Raw genomic sequence first — 18,358 nt, 5'->3', positions numbered from 1 at the left:
TGATTGTTGTCTGTAGAATGTTCTTATTCCAGTTCGTGTGAAATGATCGGTTGGTTTTGCTGTGATGTTATTAGCTGTAAGACTCAAGTGACGAAAGTCGGTTGTGATTGGTTTGTTTCGATCTGTCAGTAAAATTAGGTCGTTCTTTTTCGGTCATTTGTGATGTTTATGTCGTGAATGAGTCGTTTGTATGGAGCGGGTAGTTGTGACATCTGTTTAGGGGAGTCTGTTCTAAGTTAGTAAACCAACTTTCCAGAGTCAGTCGTTGAAAATAGTCAGTGCTGTAGGTTAGGCATTGCTCAGAGTCCCAGTCAATGTTGTGGTTGGTAAGTCGATGGTGTTCAGCAATGTGATTGCTGACATCACCTTTCCTTGTTGCCCGTCTGTGTTCAGTCAAGCCATTTACTGCATACAACTAACTACTTGCTCAAGCTGTGCTAGGGAATATTGGCTCTCGGTCATTTCTGTATGAACCTTACTGCCCTTGGTCCATACTGCCATGACTTCAGGGCTAGTATTCAGTTAAAAAGAAGTTGTTATAAATTGAGTTTGCCCATTGTATTAACCATTTAACTTCTAAGACCTGATTGTTTATTCTCCCCTTTACTTGTTATACATCTCCTTGAAACTAGTTACGAGTACTCGGCGCTAGATCAAGATAGCAACTTTTATCTGTTAACTTTGAGTATTCTCGTCACCTGTTTGCTGGATCATGTATGGATATTGTTGGGAGAAGTTACATGTAAAGCACTTGTGGTAGTTAAAGGGTTAACAATATGTAAAGCATGAAGATACCATGGTGTACTCACTCGCAGCCAAATTCTTCACAGCTTCTATTGGCTTAAGAGAGACTGTATCTAATTCCTTCAGTAGAGGGTCACCCACTAAACTTTGAAGTTTTTCATCAGTAATATCAGTTGTTAACTGATTAATCACAAAACCAAAGTCAACACCAAGGAGTTTGTCAACTTCCTATGAACAAATATCAAGTAAAATAGCCACCATGGTGAATTATTACGATACACGATGAACAAGGTTTTTTTTGGTACAATTTCCTATGCTCAGGTTTTTATTGAGATCTGCATGGTATGATTGGGCAATGGTTATGCCACATTATTACTCATAAAATAAACAAGATACTAACAGCACCCTGATTAGTCAAAAAACCTATCCTTTATTACAACCATAAACCCATAGTTACCCTATTTTATAAAAGCAATTACTAAAAACTAGATCATTGGATAATGCAATTCAAGACTTTTTATTGGCTTAGCCATTATGGTATATCAGCCGATATACCATAATCTACAAATATGGTAAGTATACGTGTCACCTTAAAATTAAAAGGGAACTAAAAGTTTAATAAAATTTAATAATTTAATTCAACGCTTTTAATAAAACAATTATTCCACTCACGCTTGTTGGATATGAGATGATTATAGCCAATTCGGCGCTATGCGCCTCATTAGCTATCTATCATCTCATATCCAACGGTGCGCTCGTGGAATAATTGTTAATTAGTTTACCAACTTAATAACACACTTGAAATGTTGGAAGAACACTTGTTACAAAAACTTTGTAAATCACTTGCCTCTGGCTTGTGATTTACAAATTCTTATCTCAAGTTCCCTTGTATGTTATTACACTGGCTAACTCATGCAAGGGTGCAGTTAAGTGTACAAGTGGAAATAATCAGAAGAAGACTATTCATTTGACGATGCTTGCGACTCCTTTGCTCATGATCTAGTCAAACCTAGACTCATGGTACCAGGTCTGAGAACTTGCATTATGATTGGTTGGTTGTTCCCCTTCAACTTGTGATTCCCACAATATAGTTTTCATTGGATAAGAAGCATTGAAATCACAAGACTAAGTATAATTGGGAGGAGAGGAAACTATAGTTACATAAGTATGCATAACCTCTATAGTGTTCTCTGTACATTTCCTACATGTAAGGCGCTGACAAAGAGAATTTGTTTAATAACCAACAAACGTTTTTCACAAGTCAATGAGTCAAGTAGTAAACGGATTCAGATTCAACATCTTTTTTAAATGGATCTATGGATTTGTTTATTAAATCACAGAAGAACTATGGATTTGCATCATACCCCTATTCACCCCCCCCCCTAACTCCAGGCCTCTTGCTATTCACTACCATGAATGATCAGAACTAAATTCTCTCCACCACTTTAACACACTGTCAAGTGTGAGATTTAGAGAGAATCAACATGTGAAATTGTCTCAACGATCAACACTACCTTTTCAGGACTCCCAAAAAAAACAGAAGTTTATTACTGGTACCAATAACAACAAACATTTTCTGTATCCAATGTCAGGAATAGGTGATATCGTCACAAAAGATAAATAAATTTTAAAAATTTCTCAACTTACCCCTACAGTACGGTTAATAAATTTGACTGCTTCATCTATAATAGCATCTGAATTGGTCTGCATCTCATTGACAGTTTCACTCATGCGATCATTGCAGACAAATGTCAGCAAGACTCCCGTGCTGGCAAAAAAAAAAAGTTAAAAGACAATTTACCCAGAAGTCATTTTCATATTAAGGTATGTAATATCCATACCTTATCTGGTAAACAGGTATCAAGAATAATCAATAAAAACAATACAAATAACAAGATTGTACACAAAATTATGCATAACTGTACATTCTCCAGTCCAGATCGATCAATTATTTAGCACAACAAAACATTTGCAGTGGACAGGCAAATGGCCAAAAGATGATGAGAATGAAACAAATGCTCAAGGTGTCCAAGAGCAGTACAGGTGTCAGTTGACAGTTGTTGTAAAGAAACTTATCATACCTTCATAGTGTACCCTAATTTGAGAGTTTAAGTATTTCACAAAACATCTTATTTTCTCCACCTTACATGGAAGTTTCATACTTGTAAACAGTATATGCAACAAAATTATAATATTATTCCTATTCTAATGTGAATCTGAGATCTTCCTTGGATAGGAGAATGGTCATAGCACACAAGATTTCTTCCACATATTAGTTGCTAACAATATTATGATAAATAATATACTTAAAAAAAGGAAAGTTAAGTGAGAGACATTTGTTTTTCATTGATACAATGTAAGTTTATTACTTACAACATCAGAAGTGTGATCACAGTAAGAATCACGGCAAACACAGCTCTTTTGCAGCCATTATTTGATCTCTCTTTCTGTGACATCTCCCCACCACATTTTCCACAGCAGCGACAGCAACAGAAACAAAACCCAACAATTGGCATAAGCACACAGAACAAAATACCAATTCCCACACAAACAATCATTCCCATGGCATAGCTTTTAATAATCTGTTGAGAAAAAAAAAGGTTTAAGGTGGATTTCCATTTTAGCATACTTAAAACATACGTAAAGAAAATGCTGTATGCAATTTCCACTGCTGCATAATAATCAATGCCACATGTTTTGCTTTTATATGCAAACACTGCATGCCTGAATCATCTAAGTTGATGGCTTTACGCTCACTGGCTTGTAACATGCATAATGAACATGTAAGCCTCTTAAAAACAAAAATGTGGTAGCAGAAATGAGACAATGTTTACTAAAACGATGCATTTATGCATGTAAAAGTTCATTTCACCTTAATTAACTTTTTTACTGCCATTTAGCGGTGTGGACAAAAATGTGACAGAAGAAATCCAGTACGAGTTGGAACCTTGCTTGAAGATCAACTCTGTCTATGGCAGAAATCTTCCCCAAATGCCAGCACAAAAAGCTTAGACCAACTTAAGGCTGTTGTCTATTTCATAAAGGGGCTCCAGTGTATGCAGGTTTCAATGTAACAACAAATATTTACAACTTAGAGATAAATGTACACTGTATGTAATACAAACCAGGTAATCAATAACTAACAGCTATCTGTCAGAAGTGAAAAAATCAATTTTGATTTTTGACATTTTAACTGCTTGTCTTGTGGTGCAACTTCAGACAACAAACATTCCAAAGTAGGTAATTTTACCATTATTACATAAAATTATTTAAAACTCACATCATTCTTGATAACGTCTTCTTTTAAGCCATCTTCCTTGATTTTAATTAGAAGACCTGAAATAACAAGATTCAGTTTAGAAAGTTTACCAATTCATGTATTTCATAAAACTTTAGGAAATACTGTTTGCAAAGCTGAAAATTGTTCATTTAAAAAATAACTTGAATAGGTTGTTAGCTCAGCATGTAGAAGCAGACTATTAAATAAACATGCCACAGCACTGTTTTACAGATTCCAGCCATTAATAATAATAATAATAATAATAATAATAATACCTTTATTTATTACCTGTGGCGATAATAATTACGGTAATATTACATTAAAAAAAGTTGAAAACTCAAAAATTCAAATTAACAAATTCAAAACACAAGAAATATATATACAATTAAGTTATGTCAAATCAAGTTAAGGTGGTTGAACACAGTTTTTGATACCTGTGTTTCTTTCACCTTTTTCTCTAAAACCCTTGTTCTCTCGGTCGCCAAAACTGGCAGCAAGCAAGTTAACAACACAAACTTTGTTTTTTTGATAGTTAAGCTGGCGTATGTGCCATTGCCATGGTAATATGACTAAGGTAATTGTGAAGAAGAGCTCCCCAAAAAACCTGTCGGCCGACTGTCGGCCGACTGTCGGCCGACAGTTGACCGACAGGCGGCCGACAGTCTACCGACAGGTTAAGAAAAAAGAAAAATTGTGTAAAAAACGAACAGTTAACGTGACATAACAATCCGTAATGGTGATGTATGACTCGACAGACTTCACCTACTTACCGATCGACGGCAAAGTTGGTAGTATGTAAAGAAACGTTTCTTCCAAAATGTTATCAGATGCGTATAGGATATATCACTTGCGTAATTTACAACACACCAGACAATCTAAGAATCGCATAGGAAGATAATTTAATCGAAAACTCGGCCAAAAACTCTGAAAACCATAAGCTACGTATCAATACAAACACTTTCGTTCCAATCGCCCAACAATGCAACGCGGCCTCTTATGGTATGTTAAGTATGTATGTATGTATTTGTTGCTAGCATCGTAATCTATCTTGTATATTTCACCACGCACAAAACGGCTCCTTTAGGAGCCACCAAATCTTGAAAGTCAATTGTCAACGTATTAAACATGTTGGATGTTGTATCAAGCGAGGCACGATTCTACGAGTGAAATATCGGATCACTCAACGTTTCTGGTAAACCAGACCAAAAACTCTTGATCTAAAACGACCACGATACCTCGTTTTGCCACTCTGCGACAAACGCAAATTAAAAAATTAATAATTTAAACCCATATGCTTTTGTAACGGCAAACTTAGAATCCCTAACATTGTGTGATCGTTTCACGGACAAGCTACCGACAAGGTACCGACAGGTTACCGACACATTACCAACAGTCGGCCGACTGTCGGCCGACTGGCGGCCGACAGGTAGCCTATATTTCAGGCAAAACCTGTCGGCCGACAGACGACCAACTGTCGGCCGACTGTCGGCCGACAGTCGGCCGACAGACGACCAACTGTCGGCCGACAGTCGGCCGACAGTTGGCCGACAGTTGGTCGTCTGTCGGCCGACAGGTTTTTTGGGGAGCTCTTCTTCACAATTACCTATGACTAAATATAAACAGGCCTTTAAAATCAGTTTTTTGTATTTGTAGAAAATCTAGTCATTAGATTTAACTGAGAGATCGTTAATTATCCCTTGTTGAAGGTTCACTCGATCATCTAGAATTTCCTTTGTTAAAAATCAATTTGTTTCAATACTCCAGTTACTTATTTCCTAAAGTATTTTCGTGCCAAATTTTGGGGAATTCTAATGAGTGGTTCTCAAGAAATAAGGATATTTCCAAGAAAGCAATTCTCCATTCAATCGCAATTTGTTTACTTACTACAAATATGCTGCATTTAACTGGGTTCTTTTGGTAACGACGAAAAAGCTGAGAATTGCTGGGTTCTTTGCTCCATTAACTTTTCCTACATGTCTTTGTAATAAAAGATTAAAGCCCTCAATACACTGCACCAACTATAGAGAAAAGTAGCACAGATAGTGCGCATACATGTTGAGTAAATAAAATGATCGCTCTATCGACAGCATGTTTGTTTTTTGCAATCCTTGTGCGCACGCTGAATTGCATCAGCAAAAGCGTGCCCGAAAACTGTGTTCAGCCACCTTAAGTTTAGCAACTCTGGGAATAAAGGATTGCTTGTGCCTAATAGTGCATGATGCAGGTATTCTGATGTGCACTGGGTTCGTCTTACAAGATCTTAAGTTGAAGTGGAATAAAAAAGGGAGGCTTTTGGTGAAGAAAAACTGCAATTGTGAGAGTAAAAGGCTCAAACCTCCAGGCAGGAGAAGGTGGGGGAGGGACGGTTAAAAGCGTTCTTTTTTTCCCCCAACTTTTAACAACAGTGCAAATTGGGCACTGGGGATCTGAAAATTCTCTAGCCATAACAGAAATTTTTCGCAGACATTTCCATGGCCTAAGCCATTTCCTGTTCAGACATGAAGCACATATTGTTCTCAGCTTACAATGTTATCCAGTCAGTTCCTTTATCTTTTTTAACAAATTTGACATGGGCCAGATAGAGCACATAAGCTGATGTTTCTTGTAAAAGGGCCTTGGAGAGCAATCTGTTGAAAAGTAACTGCACAGTTCTTCAAAGTAAAAGAAAATGCGACAGGCAATTGGGAGGTGATGACAGGAGAGGTGCAAGTTTCTGCTCATCAACATAAAAAGTCTGTAAAATGCTATGAGTTTGTGACCTCATAATTCTTTTTTGAGTTTTCAACAGATTTCTCTCAAACTTTGAATCCAAATTGATTTTGAGGATACAATGTATTTTTCCAGCAATTCTGATGAATGTTTGCAAACAATAACCATGTCTATTTTTTCAAGATCCGCAAAATTACACATTTAAGTCTAAAAGTTGGTCTTAGAACGTCATGTGTTTTCAAAGTGCACACACTACCAAGAAGAATCTTTACGATCTGGTGCACGTACGAATCGTGAAGCAAATCATTACATATTTGATATTGCCCTGCCAAAACACAAACAAAATTCATTTAAACCAGAGTATGTCGTGTATGTACGTACGAACATCCAGAGTATTAATCCAAATGAAAGCCAGCAAAAACGGTTAACAACATACGAGTTCAAAATAACTTAGACCGTCTATTCAATTCAAATTTCAAGCATGAACTACACCTATTTGTCGTTTAAGCTTACTTCTCTTTCGAAAACGGAACGAATATCGACTCGCCCCGTAATTAAGATACCAGAAACCCGGTAAAAAACGGAACGATAGAGAACAAAGCATAAAACGGAGGCAGTGAGGAAAAATATTCATTTGTACAGATTTTGATTGCGTGAAAACGACCTAAAATAACATTACGCATCTCACGCTCCGGCTCGTACGTTCCCACAAACAACAAAACCCTTTTGATCAGAATGCAATATTTAAATTGGATAGAATCATTCGTCCTTCCTTCCCTGTAAGAATTATTTGACAGTAATCTTCCACAGAAACCGCACAAGTGGGTTCAGCGCGACTGGAAATGTATTAGGTATTAGGTATGAATTTATTTTTAACAGGGGAGAACAGTGCTTTCGCGTAGATCTTTCACATTGCACGAAACTATCTGAAAACGCCACTCTCACGCACTGCTGGAGACAACACACACAAAAAAAAAAAAAAAGAAAAGAAAAGAAAAACACAATCACGCGACAGATGATAACAAATCCTTCAGCAATGTACCGTTGAGAGAATCCCTGATCAAAATGACAATATACGCGACAACCCCATGAATTTCAGCCTATTTCAATTCAACCTTTACCTTCGTCATCGTAATACACAATCATGCGTAACAAAATCCGCAGAAATGAGCTTTGTTAGAGATGCTCTAAGCCACAGATCTTTGTTTTACCATATAACACAAACTGAACACAAAATGGATAAACCCACTCACCGTAAGGGTCTTTACTGAGAACTGTTCCGATGAAAGAATTTGCGAAATTGTACCAAGGTTGTAGGCCTTTCGCGTCGTACTTTGTCTTGAGATCAGATCCCTCTGAGCTTGTATCTTCAAAGTTGTCATTCCATTTTATTTTTGTGCCGTTAACTGTCGGCGCTGTCGGCGTTTCACAGCTCTCATAGACAACAAAACAAAAGAAAAACAAAACTAGAAATGTAGTTGCCGGCGACGACATGTTTGCCAATCACTCTGCCAAATCACCTTGAAGCTCGCTGATGTTGACTTTCCGCGTAATGACTTGTACGATCAAGTCTTTGCAAATAAATCCGTGAAAAAACAGTTTGTCTTTCACCCAAAATTTGGTAATCAAGAAGAGACTGAATGTCACGAGGTTCTTGATAATTTTTCACCTAGGAAGTGAACCTTTTCCTGAACTTTGCAAGCAGCACGTTCAAGCCAAATTGCATCAATTCCTTTGAGACCTCTTCAGATAATTCATGCGGAACTTCGTCGTTCTGAAATTCAAATACCTGAGATTATTTGCAAATAAAGGTCTAGTTTGCAAACCTCTAAAGCAAAAAGAAAAAGAAAGATATCTTTATAGCTAATGTACGTTTCGGTTTACAACGCCGTGCTTCATATCGTTGAATTTCTCAACAAGTGAGAATCGTTACGTCACGTAATACGTCACTTATGGAATCACGCCCGATTATAGTTCTCTTTGTTTACTCTCTTGGATTTCATTTCCCTAGAAACAAAACTCCATCTAAACAAGATATTGACATGGTAAATTATCATTTCGACTCGGTTCTCAGCTGGAATATTGTTGTTTGAGCGCCGAAATCACGAAAATTGGTATGCACCTTAAAATTTGCAAACCTCAGACTGTTGAGAATATGAAACAAGGAGTTATCTTTCTTTTCATTCCAAGTAAGACCAAGTGTCTATCCTAATACAGCGATAAATACAGCAGTTGTTAATTTTATATCATGGAAATGGAAATAGAATATTTAAATAGGCGTTGTTGCTATGAATTTCTGAGACATGCGTAAAATCAGAAACACCCATATCTGTTGCTTAAGTACATCTGCTAAATTCAATGCTTAAAAACCACGAAGTTGATGCTTCTGCGCTCTTCAATCTACAATACCAGAATTAATATTAACTCGACAGCAAATTCGTCATACCTGGATAGGGGAAGGTGTCCCATTAAGGGTCATGTTTAGGAATTTATGTAAAAAAAAAAAAAAAAAAAAAAAACAGACAAGGAAACTGATAGAACATTCATAAATTTAAACAAAAACTAACAGCTTTTAGGTAAACGTGACATGTTAGTCTAGACCAAGATGAAAGAGTTAATTCTTCCCTAATGTACTCGTAAGCATGAACCAGACAGATACAATTTTTTTTCCAGACCAGTAAGTAAACTATTCATGTAGTATTTCAGCGACAGACACTTAAATAAGAGAAATATTTCAGCAGGTACGTACTATGAGAAATTTTTTCTCAGGACAAGTGGCAGAGGATTTATAGCAAACCACAAGGTTCCTTTTGCAGTAACATGTCATCTGTCCAGCCGTCCATATCATTAAAATCATTACTAATAAACATATCAATCATGATGATTCCTCCCTTTTAGTATAAAATGCATTCAACAATATGCTCGACGTCTGTGCACTTTCTAACACGTTCGGATTTATCGACGTTTCTCTAAACAAGTCATACTTATTTTCAATTATGTTTATGTCAAGCGACTACGAACTGCGAGGGGTACAAAAGGAAGCCCTTTTGCGGCATTAACGGAGGTCCTTTCGTAAAGTTTCTTTGACAAAGTCGAGCGAAACGAACGTGACGGTAGATGATGATTTTGTTCGCTCCTTTTCCAGCTTCGCGGAAAAAAAAGTCATTTGACGATTGTTATCAGGAAATCAGAGCATGATGTAATTCTAAGCATTAAAACTCTTGAAGAGCAGGCATTTTTGGCGATGAAACATGTACAAAGAACTGAAAATAGCGGCGAGGGGATGACCTCAGGGATTGAAAAATGCACTGAATCGCCATTTAGATTTCACCCGGCAGCAAAAGCAGCCAGAGGGCTCCGTGGCTTCCAGTGAAGTCAGCGTGCGTAGCGTTTGAGGTCAAAGCGACAAGATAACGTCAATACAATGAGCAAGAATCTTGACTCTCAAAGCATACCTGAATACTGCGAGAAATCCACTGCATTGACGAGAAATGAGCACACGCCACAGACGTCTAAGTCTAACAAAGGTCTGCACGAATTATCCAACGCAAAACAGTCATGCTTCCCAGAATCCCACTAATAGGGTCAATGATCATATTGTTCTAAATACTTTTGTATTGTTATAGGCGATTTTTAATTGAACTAAGTCAATAACAAACTAGTGCACAGGAATGTGTAGCATATCTAAAAATGATCTCCAAGGATTGCAAGGATTGCTTGCCGACTGTTAAGTGTTTTAACAAAATTCAAAGCAAATAAAATACATCAATAAATCACCCGGTGTGGATAATATACCATCAAGAATTCTACAAATCTGTGCGAAGGAATTGTCGGTTCCCTTGTCGCACTTGTTTAACTTATCCCTAAGCTCAGGAGTCATGCCCACCTTGTGGAAATCCGCTAACATCACTCCTATACATAAGAACAATGGTAAGGAATTCGTGGAAAATTACAGATCAATTTCCCTGTTACCTATTCCAGCTAAATGTTTAGAGCGTCTTGTGCATACTGCTGTTTACGCGCATATTTCGCCCTATTTATCTGAGTGGCAGCATGGATTTGTGAAGGGGAAATCTTGTGGGTCACAATTGGTTCTCACTCATTATCAGTGGGTCACAGCTTTGGATGAGGGACGACAGGTGGATGTTGCTTTCCTGGACTTCTCCAAGGCTTTCGACAGAGTGAATCATTCAATCTTACTGCGGAAGCTCTGTAATTTCGGAATTTCTGGCTCCCTACTACAGTGGTGTGAGAGTTACTTGAGTAATCGTTGGCAAAGAACTGTGTTGGATGGCGTCTCCTCCACTTGGTTAGAAGTTCCGTCCGGTGTCCCACAGGGCTCCATTCTGGGGCCGCTATTTTTTGTAGTTTTTGTGAATGACTTGCCCGATGTTGTTCTCCCTGGAAATACCATTGCGCTTTTTGCTGATGATTGTAAAACTTCAAGAGTCATTGATGATGTTAGTGATCAATTCTGTTTTCAACGGGACCTGGATAATCTTCATCATTGGAGTATTCGCAATGCCATGGCTTTTAATGTCAAAAAGTGCAAAGTTATGAGATTAACAAAGAAAAGGCAACCTTTAGTCTCTAATTATTCCTTGGACAATTCTCTCTTGGAAGAAGTTAGAGAATTCAAAGACTTGGGAGTTACAACTACTGACAATTTTATCTGGAACTCGCACATTGATATTATTGTGTCGAAAGCAAACAAAATGTTAGGGCTAATTAAAAGGACATGTAGAGGTCTGGATGATACTACGACTCTGAGAACTCTTTACTGCGCGTTAGTTCGATCGAATGTTGAATACTGCTCTGCTGTATGGTCACCCTACACCAAAAGGAACATAGAAAAAGTTGAAAAAGTACAAAGAAGAGCAACCAAGTTCATTTTAAAGACTGAGGACAATTATGAGACTCGTTTAAAGAAGCTAAATTTGATGTCACTAGAAAATAGGAGATTTCTAGCTGATGTTACTTTTTTATATAAAGCTCTCAATGGAATAAGTAACATCAATATCGATTCATACGTAGATTTTTATTCTAACGCGGATCATTATTCATTTAGGAAATACGATGATTTATCTCTTAAGAAGAAATATGCAAGAACAAATCCACTTAAATATAGTTTTTTTCACAGGATAGTTGACTCCTGGAATCTTTTGCCCTACGATACTCGTAAGGCAGCAAGTGTTGATGTTTTCAAGCGGGGAGTCAAGAAATGTTTACTGGATCGTGCATTAAATTAGTTATTATTGTTGAACTATTGATTTTATTTTGATTTTATACTTTACTTTGTAACTTATTTTAGTAGATATTCATTGGTGATCTGTTCTTTATGGGGTCCTGGACTCCTTTACAGATTATCCGTATGGCTATTTATATTAGTTTTGTTGTTATGTATTACTATTAATGCCATTAAATTGTAATAAATAAATAAATAAAAAAAATGAATCTGTGTCATGCTTTACAATTTACATTATTTTTTCCACACTCGAGAGCACTCAAATTAATTAATAGTTGAGACCTGAACTCTGCGTCGACAAATTAATGGCTTTCAAGAACGTCGATTGAGATTTTTTAAAAAAGATGAAGATTAACTTTTTTTCAGCAGCTGTAAGAGTAACATTTACTTGAGTGTCGAAAACAAGCCCACATTTCTCTGGCGGGAAAACTCCTACGATCTTCTCAACAACGAATCAGATGCAGTTTAAGAAAGAGCGCGCTTTGGTCACTTGATTCTTGTGCTTTACGAAGGTTTCTTCCGGTGTAAACTTTGAGTTCTAACGGCGTCCCTGTATATTTCTCCTTAATGACCCCTAATTCGGATTGGCTCCAGTTTTGTTAGACCATATTGCGAGAAATGCACTCCCTTAACCAGAGGTCTATCAATCTTTCTTGTAAATTTGAATTCCACTTTAATCATTCTATAAATTATCATCAATTTGCAGGCTTTTAGCTCAATTTTTCCCCTAGAATGCATGCTTCAAGTCCATCTGCATATCGCATAGGCACGTGACTGGGAAAAATGTGTCGAGTGATTTAAACAGATTGAAATGAGTCAATCTGCGCGATCCGCCTGCCCATCCTTCTTCCATCCATTCATGGATTCTTTCAATTTTTCGTTTTTTGTTCATTTATTAGTTTATTAATTCATCAATTAATCATACCTCCAAGAAACTTGCCGCTTGATGTGAACTATGGGGTCAATATCATGGGCACTAGTATCGCAGAGGTCAGTGGTTCGAGTCCCGTACAGGCCTGATTTTTTTCAGGTCTGATTTTCGCTATTGCATAAATAGCGCTATCTACTGCGAAGGATCGTGCATCATACGTATTTAATACCGCAGTTCAAAATATATGAACTTCATATATTCATTGTATCTGATTTATCATCACGGGTTTATTACGAATCAACTTAACGGCCTGCTCCCAGTTGGCTTGTTAGCTCAATTGGTAGAGCGCTGCACTAGTATCGCAGAGGTCAGTGGTTCGAATCCCGTACAGGCCTGATTTTTTTAAGGCCTGATTTTCGCTATTGCATAAATAGCGCTACCTACTGCGAAGGATCGTGCATCATACGGGGTCAATATCATTTGATGTTTTTTTTCCGGATGAGCATTGGGCATGGAAAACAGTTCACTGTACACATAATGTCACACAACGCTCACCTATTGAGGTTAATTGCGTGACATCCCATAGAAAGTCCGGGAAGTATGAGCTAAGCAAACTACGGAATGATTTTGACGCACGCACCGTTATCATACGAATATCTGGGAAACTTGGTTATAAACAACTACTTCGTTCAAGGTCAAGTTCAAATCTACCAAGCAAGCACATGCTACCTGCTTAGAGCGACCACGATAATCAGTTGACGTCAGTGTTTATTTACGCCTGCACGTCCTCTGATTCATTGATTCTTTCGAAACTTTCGAAAATCTACGAATGGTGTATATTTTTGTAGCTACATCTTTGGATTTTCTTAATATTCCTTTGAGACTGTTGAAAATAAAAGGAAAAAAGTCTACAGACAAGCATGGTTCTTCGTTGATAGTTGACGAGAGAGGAGATGTAAACAGGAACGAAATATTTTGCATCCCATGATTACTTTCCCGCATCAAGTAATTAAACGAAATTATATCTTATAGTTAATGATCAATGCACGTACACTCATATGTAGTTGAACTATAATTCCCTCGACAAATAGAGCTTTTAGTTGCATTTCGCGCAAATTTTAAAGCAACGTATCTCAAGCTCCTCATGACTTTGAGTGACTCATAATATGTGTAATCATAATGCTATGGTGGATGACTCGGCAGAGACAATTATAGAAATGATCCATTTTGGCACGACCCTGTGGCATTATTCAGCGGTATCAGAGAACATAGATGAATCTATTTAACCCAATAGAAGTCCTTCTTACCTCCTAAACCCCTTGCTTTCTATGAATCAACGCAAGTGATAAAAAAAACACACTATGCAGTATCAAACATCTCTTGTTATAACTTTTGGGTAGGACTGCCCCTGGTGACGTCATAAAGAGGAAACGGAAAACAAACACAGATATAGGCATTTTTGAAAACCATTGCGTTAAGGGCAAATACTTTTTGCTTATCGAACGGAATCTAAAATTGTTCTGGTCTTCGCCACTTTACTCTCCTTTTGGTTAAAATGAATGCCGCCAGTGGCCATCTGATAAACCCTTGTGGTGAAAAACCGAATGGACGCTAATCGTGACTAAGTTGCGCGTTTTTGAGGGCGGTTAGGAATGGTGGTGTTTATTTCCCTCGCACCTAAACTAAATACAAAACTATTGTGGAGTGTTACATAATGCTTAGATACTAGGGAGAACGAATCACCGACGGGAAAACGAACACAATGCCGCAAAAAATTCATATACTCGACGCTTGGTGCGGTTTGATGAACTTTGTATGTATTTCACCTCACGCTCAAATGAGTTCATTTAGGGCACTGAACTTTCTACCTTTTAAACTGAATGCTCTGCATTCATGAGAGTTGAGACAATTCTTGTGAAACAGTATCGGCGACAGCAGCGGGCAAAAAGGTCAAAAGACAAAATCACAAGACAAAAGTAGATTAATTTTAATCCCCTCGATTAACTATGATCAAATGGAGGCTCAAAGTTCACGAAATGTTGGGAAAGGAGGAAGGAAATGATTGACACCAAAACACGCAGCCTGAAAAGGGGCCTTTGATGACTCGCGTCTAACAATGAACTCCTCTGCACTATTCAATTAAATTCCTCTGCGGAATGTTGTATACAATAATTATTACTTAGTTCTTATCAACTGAGCGGGAGATCTGTATGGGAGAATCTTGACCGAGGTCGCCAGTACAGACCGAACGCAGTAAAGTCTGTACCAGCGACCGAGGTCAAGATTCTCCCATACAGACCGACCTAACACGGTTAATAAGATGTTTATTATATGGCTGTGTCTTGTATGCCAATTGTTCAAGTCATATTCTTTGTACCTTTTTTTTCTAGACCGGTATAGATGCTAGTCTAGATGGGAAAATCTCGACCGCTTTCAATATTGATTTCAGCCAATCAAATTCGTGAATCTGGTAGTTCCCAGTCCTTATGAGACACAGCCCTATAATAAATGTAAATATTCAAACTTTAGGTTACTGCTGGTCGACGCGCGGCCGTCGCTTGGCTTGCCATACGGGACATTTAAGTTTTCGTGCATGCGCGGTGGTGGCATCTTCAAACGGTTGCCACGAGGCCACCGAGTTTAGAGATCTGATAATTTGATTTCAGAGAACCAATACAAAATATTTTTGCCGTATATTTTTGCTTACCAAAATAGCGAAGGAAATTAATCGAGGTAAGGTTTAAAAGGAAAGATGATATAGCTATCAATAACTGTTACAATAAATTTGAATTTTAAATTAAAAAGAGGAGGGGTGTAATTCAATGACCTCTGACGCAACATTATGTTGCGTCAGAGGTCAATATTAGCCAGTCAAATTCCGTAAAAGCGCGCGTGGTTCGGATGTTGACAAAATACAGAAAATATTAGATTTTAAAGTTCTCTCCGCGTTAAAAATTTACCTGTTAAAGGAATTATCCGTTAGGGGTGGAGGCATTGACGAGAAAAGGGAAGGAAAGGGCATTTCATCTTGTCTCTCAATCTTTCCTCTTTGAACAATTAATTTTCAAACCATTTTTGGTGGAGCTTCTTTTTCAAAAGATGACTCATTAAGGCCGGGATTACGCTATCGAATTCTTTTTCTTGATTCGACTATCAAAGTAATGTAAAACTATTTGAAGTTTCTACTTTTTCTTTATCGAGGATCAAAACTGTTTGTTTTACTGTTTCTTTACTACTCCATTTTATCGGTTTTATTTACTATGTTGATAAATTTACATCACTTTCGTCCAGATTTCGTAAACGACCTCTATTTCAAAATGTCGAACGTTTCACCATTTAAATCACATCAGTCCAAGCTTCATGAATCAACCTCCTTAAGTTCTGATATGCTTGCGACGAAACCATTTCATAGACTTATCATGTGAAGAATTACATCTTGTATCTTCTAATAACATCACTTTTGACTTCTGCAATGGCCGAAATGCGGGGACCGGCTTGTGGTTTATGTAAACTTGTATGCAGGTCTTATTTGCGTGAACCAATTGCGATATCCCTTTGTCCAGTGTGACACAAAAACATTGCCACTAACAAAGGGATGATTTCCTTTTCCGGAAGTTGACGAAATCTGACCTTAGCAAATTACCTTCCAGATCTGTCTGTGACTGCATGTTCCCAATTCCTATAGTAAAACTCTGGGTTCCGCACCGACGGTTTCGAAATTCATTTATCTATAGTCGCATATGTGGCTCAAGTACTAAAAAAACCTGTCTTTCACGAAAAAGAATTGGAAAAAAACAAAACAAAACAAAACAAAACAAAAACAGACAATTTTTCTATGAAAGACTCAGCGAAATCTGAGCACTCCCTGTGCCGAGATAAATCTAAGTGGGATTAGACGTTTGAATACCGGCGGATTTTCTCAGGTTTTCACCAGCTTTAACCAAACCCAAAACCAAACTTCTGTGATCAGCGCAACATATAAAGCCGATTTTCGGTAAAATTTTTCTTTAATTTCCATATTAATCTTTTTAATCTTAATTTCTCGGGTAGAAAGTTAATCTTTCTTCGAGGATGCAAGAACGTTGGTCGAACACGGGAATTGTTGTATTTACCGTCGCTAGGAGACTGAAAACATCTTTAAAAAAAGCCATTTCCGAAAAATGGTCCTCGCGATATCTGACTGACAAAATCCCCGAGACATATGACTAGAACGGTTGTCAGAATTATTAAAAGCAACTTGAAGTATTCACAACGAAAACAAAAAATTTTCTGAAATAAAAGGAGGCAATTTCCCAGAATTAATTCTCGTGATGTCTGCCAGAATATTTATGAGACATTTAGCATAACTGAATAGTTTTCAAAATTACGTGTGCGCAAATGAAAATGCTACAGCACTAGTTATAGAAAACTATTCGAGTGATTTTTTTAGTTAACGAATTTTTAAACAGAAACCCACAAATAGAAGCCCACAAATTATTGCCAATGTGAGGTAACCGAAATACAAAATCGTCAAACGCGACAACTGCCTGTATAATTAAACCTGTAGAAAATCGCGCAATTAGGCGACAAAATCGTTTAAACTCGTTGGTTTCAGAATGCACTGAACTTTCGAAAGGGTCTTTTCAGATACTGATGTAATACTGAAAAACGTCATATAATCTCCTTGGTTTCAGAGTGCACTGAACTTTCGAAAGGGTCTTCTCAGAAGCTGCATGTAATAAAAACATTGAAATCACCTTCGGAGAAACGGTTTTCCGACTGCCAGACCTATATGGTACAGTAGCTATCTAAATATAAAACATAAAATGTACGCTATGCTGGAGCTTGATAAAAGGGCCTGATCACGATGATTTTTTTTTTCTCGATCCATTTCAAAGTTCATAATGGCTGCTTCGATAAACAAATATATTCGAAGGAGCTTGTTTAATTATTAAGTTCTAAACATCTGAAAAAAGGTTTTCTTGTGTTTAGAAAGGAGTATTGCCCATAGATTAAGTTTATGCATTATTGACGCGCCTAATAATTCCGAAGTTTGCTTCATTGTACTCCCCTTAAAATATCCTTTTAAAAAATCTAATATCTATTCTCTCAAACTGCAAGAGCGACCCTAACTGACGAACTTACCATGAGCGATACCTCCCTGAAAATATATGCCCAAATATTCTAACGTTTGCAGCTTTCAGACGGTTTATCAGTAGAGGGCCAACTTCCGTGCCAAATGTAAAACGAATAAATATTCTTACAAATAATGTACGGTTCTACATAGAAACTCGACCAATTCTCTTTTGTTTATCCAGTTAAAACGCAAGCCTTACCGAGTTTTGAATTTAAATATTGATATAGGTTTCACTTCAGCAATTGGCTGAGGATAAAAGCGATGGACAGCAATGGTATCGCAGATGTAGAAAATGGAATAAATTACAACACGTTTTGCATTTTCTGTTGACAGCTTTGGATATCGATTCGATTAAATTTCTTGCACTCAGCGGCTTTGATTCTGAAAGATTAA

General features: G+C 37.4%; 1 protein-coding gene across 7 annotated transcripts in view; it reads right to left on the bottom strand.

Annotated features, from left to right (window-relative positions):
• LOC111337119 (prominin-1-A) overlaps positions 1-18,126 on the bottom strand; it is a 38,608-nt gene extending 20,482 nt beyond the window's left edge. For 3 of the 7 annotated variants that reach the window (XM_088725697.1, XM_088725677.1, XM_088725701.1), the window contains exons 1-5: positions 7,987-8,662; positions 4,025-4,080; positions 3,118-3,326; positions 2,392-2,512; positions 810-972 (exon numbers count right to left, since the gene is read on the bottom strand). In XM_088725697.1, the coding sequence (XP_088581823.1) occupies positions 810-972; positions 2,392-2,512; positions 3,118-3,326; positions 4,025-4,080; positions 7,987-8,227 (790 nt within the window). In that variant the 5' untranslated portion in view covers positions 8,228-8,662. Of the gene's footprint in view, positions 1-809; positions 973-2,391; positions 2,513-3,117; positions 3,327-4,024; positions 4,081-7,986; positions 8,663-10,188; positions 10,335-14,156; positions 14,242-17,973 lie in introns of those variants that run through there. The other 4 variants (XM_088725683.1, XM_088725689.1, XM_088725678.1 and 1 more) reach the window with 4 other exon arrangements.
• Between the last annotated feature and the right edge of the window lie 232 nt (positions 18,127-18,358).

The sequence above is a fragment of the Stylophora pistillata genome, chromosome 1 (assembly GCF_964205215.1).
Source record: "Stylophora pistillata chromosome 1, jaStyPist1.2, whole genome shotgun sequence".
Taxonomy (NCBI): Eukaryota; Metazoa; Cnidaria; class Anthozoa; order Scleractinia; family Pocilloporidae; genus Stylophora; species Stylophora pistillata.
This window is presented reverse-complemented; position numbering and strand designations above follow the sequence as displayed.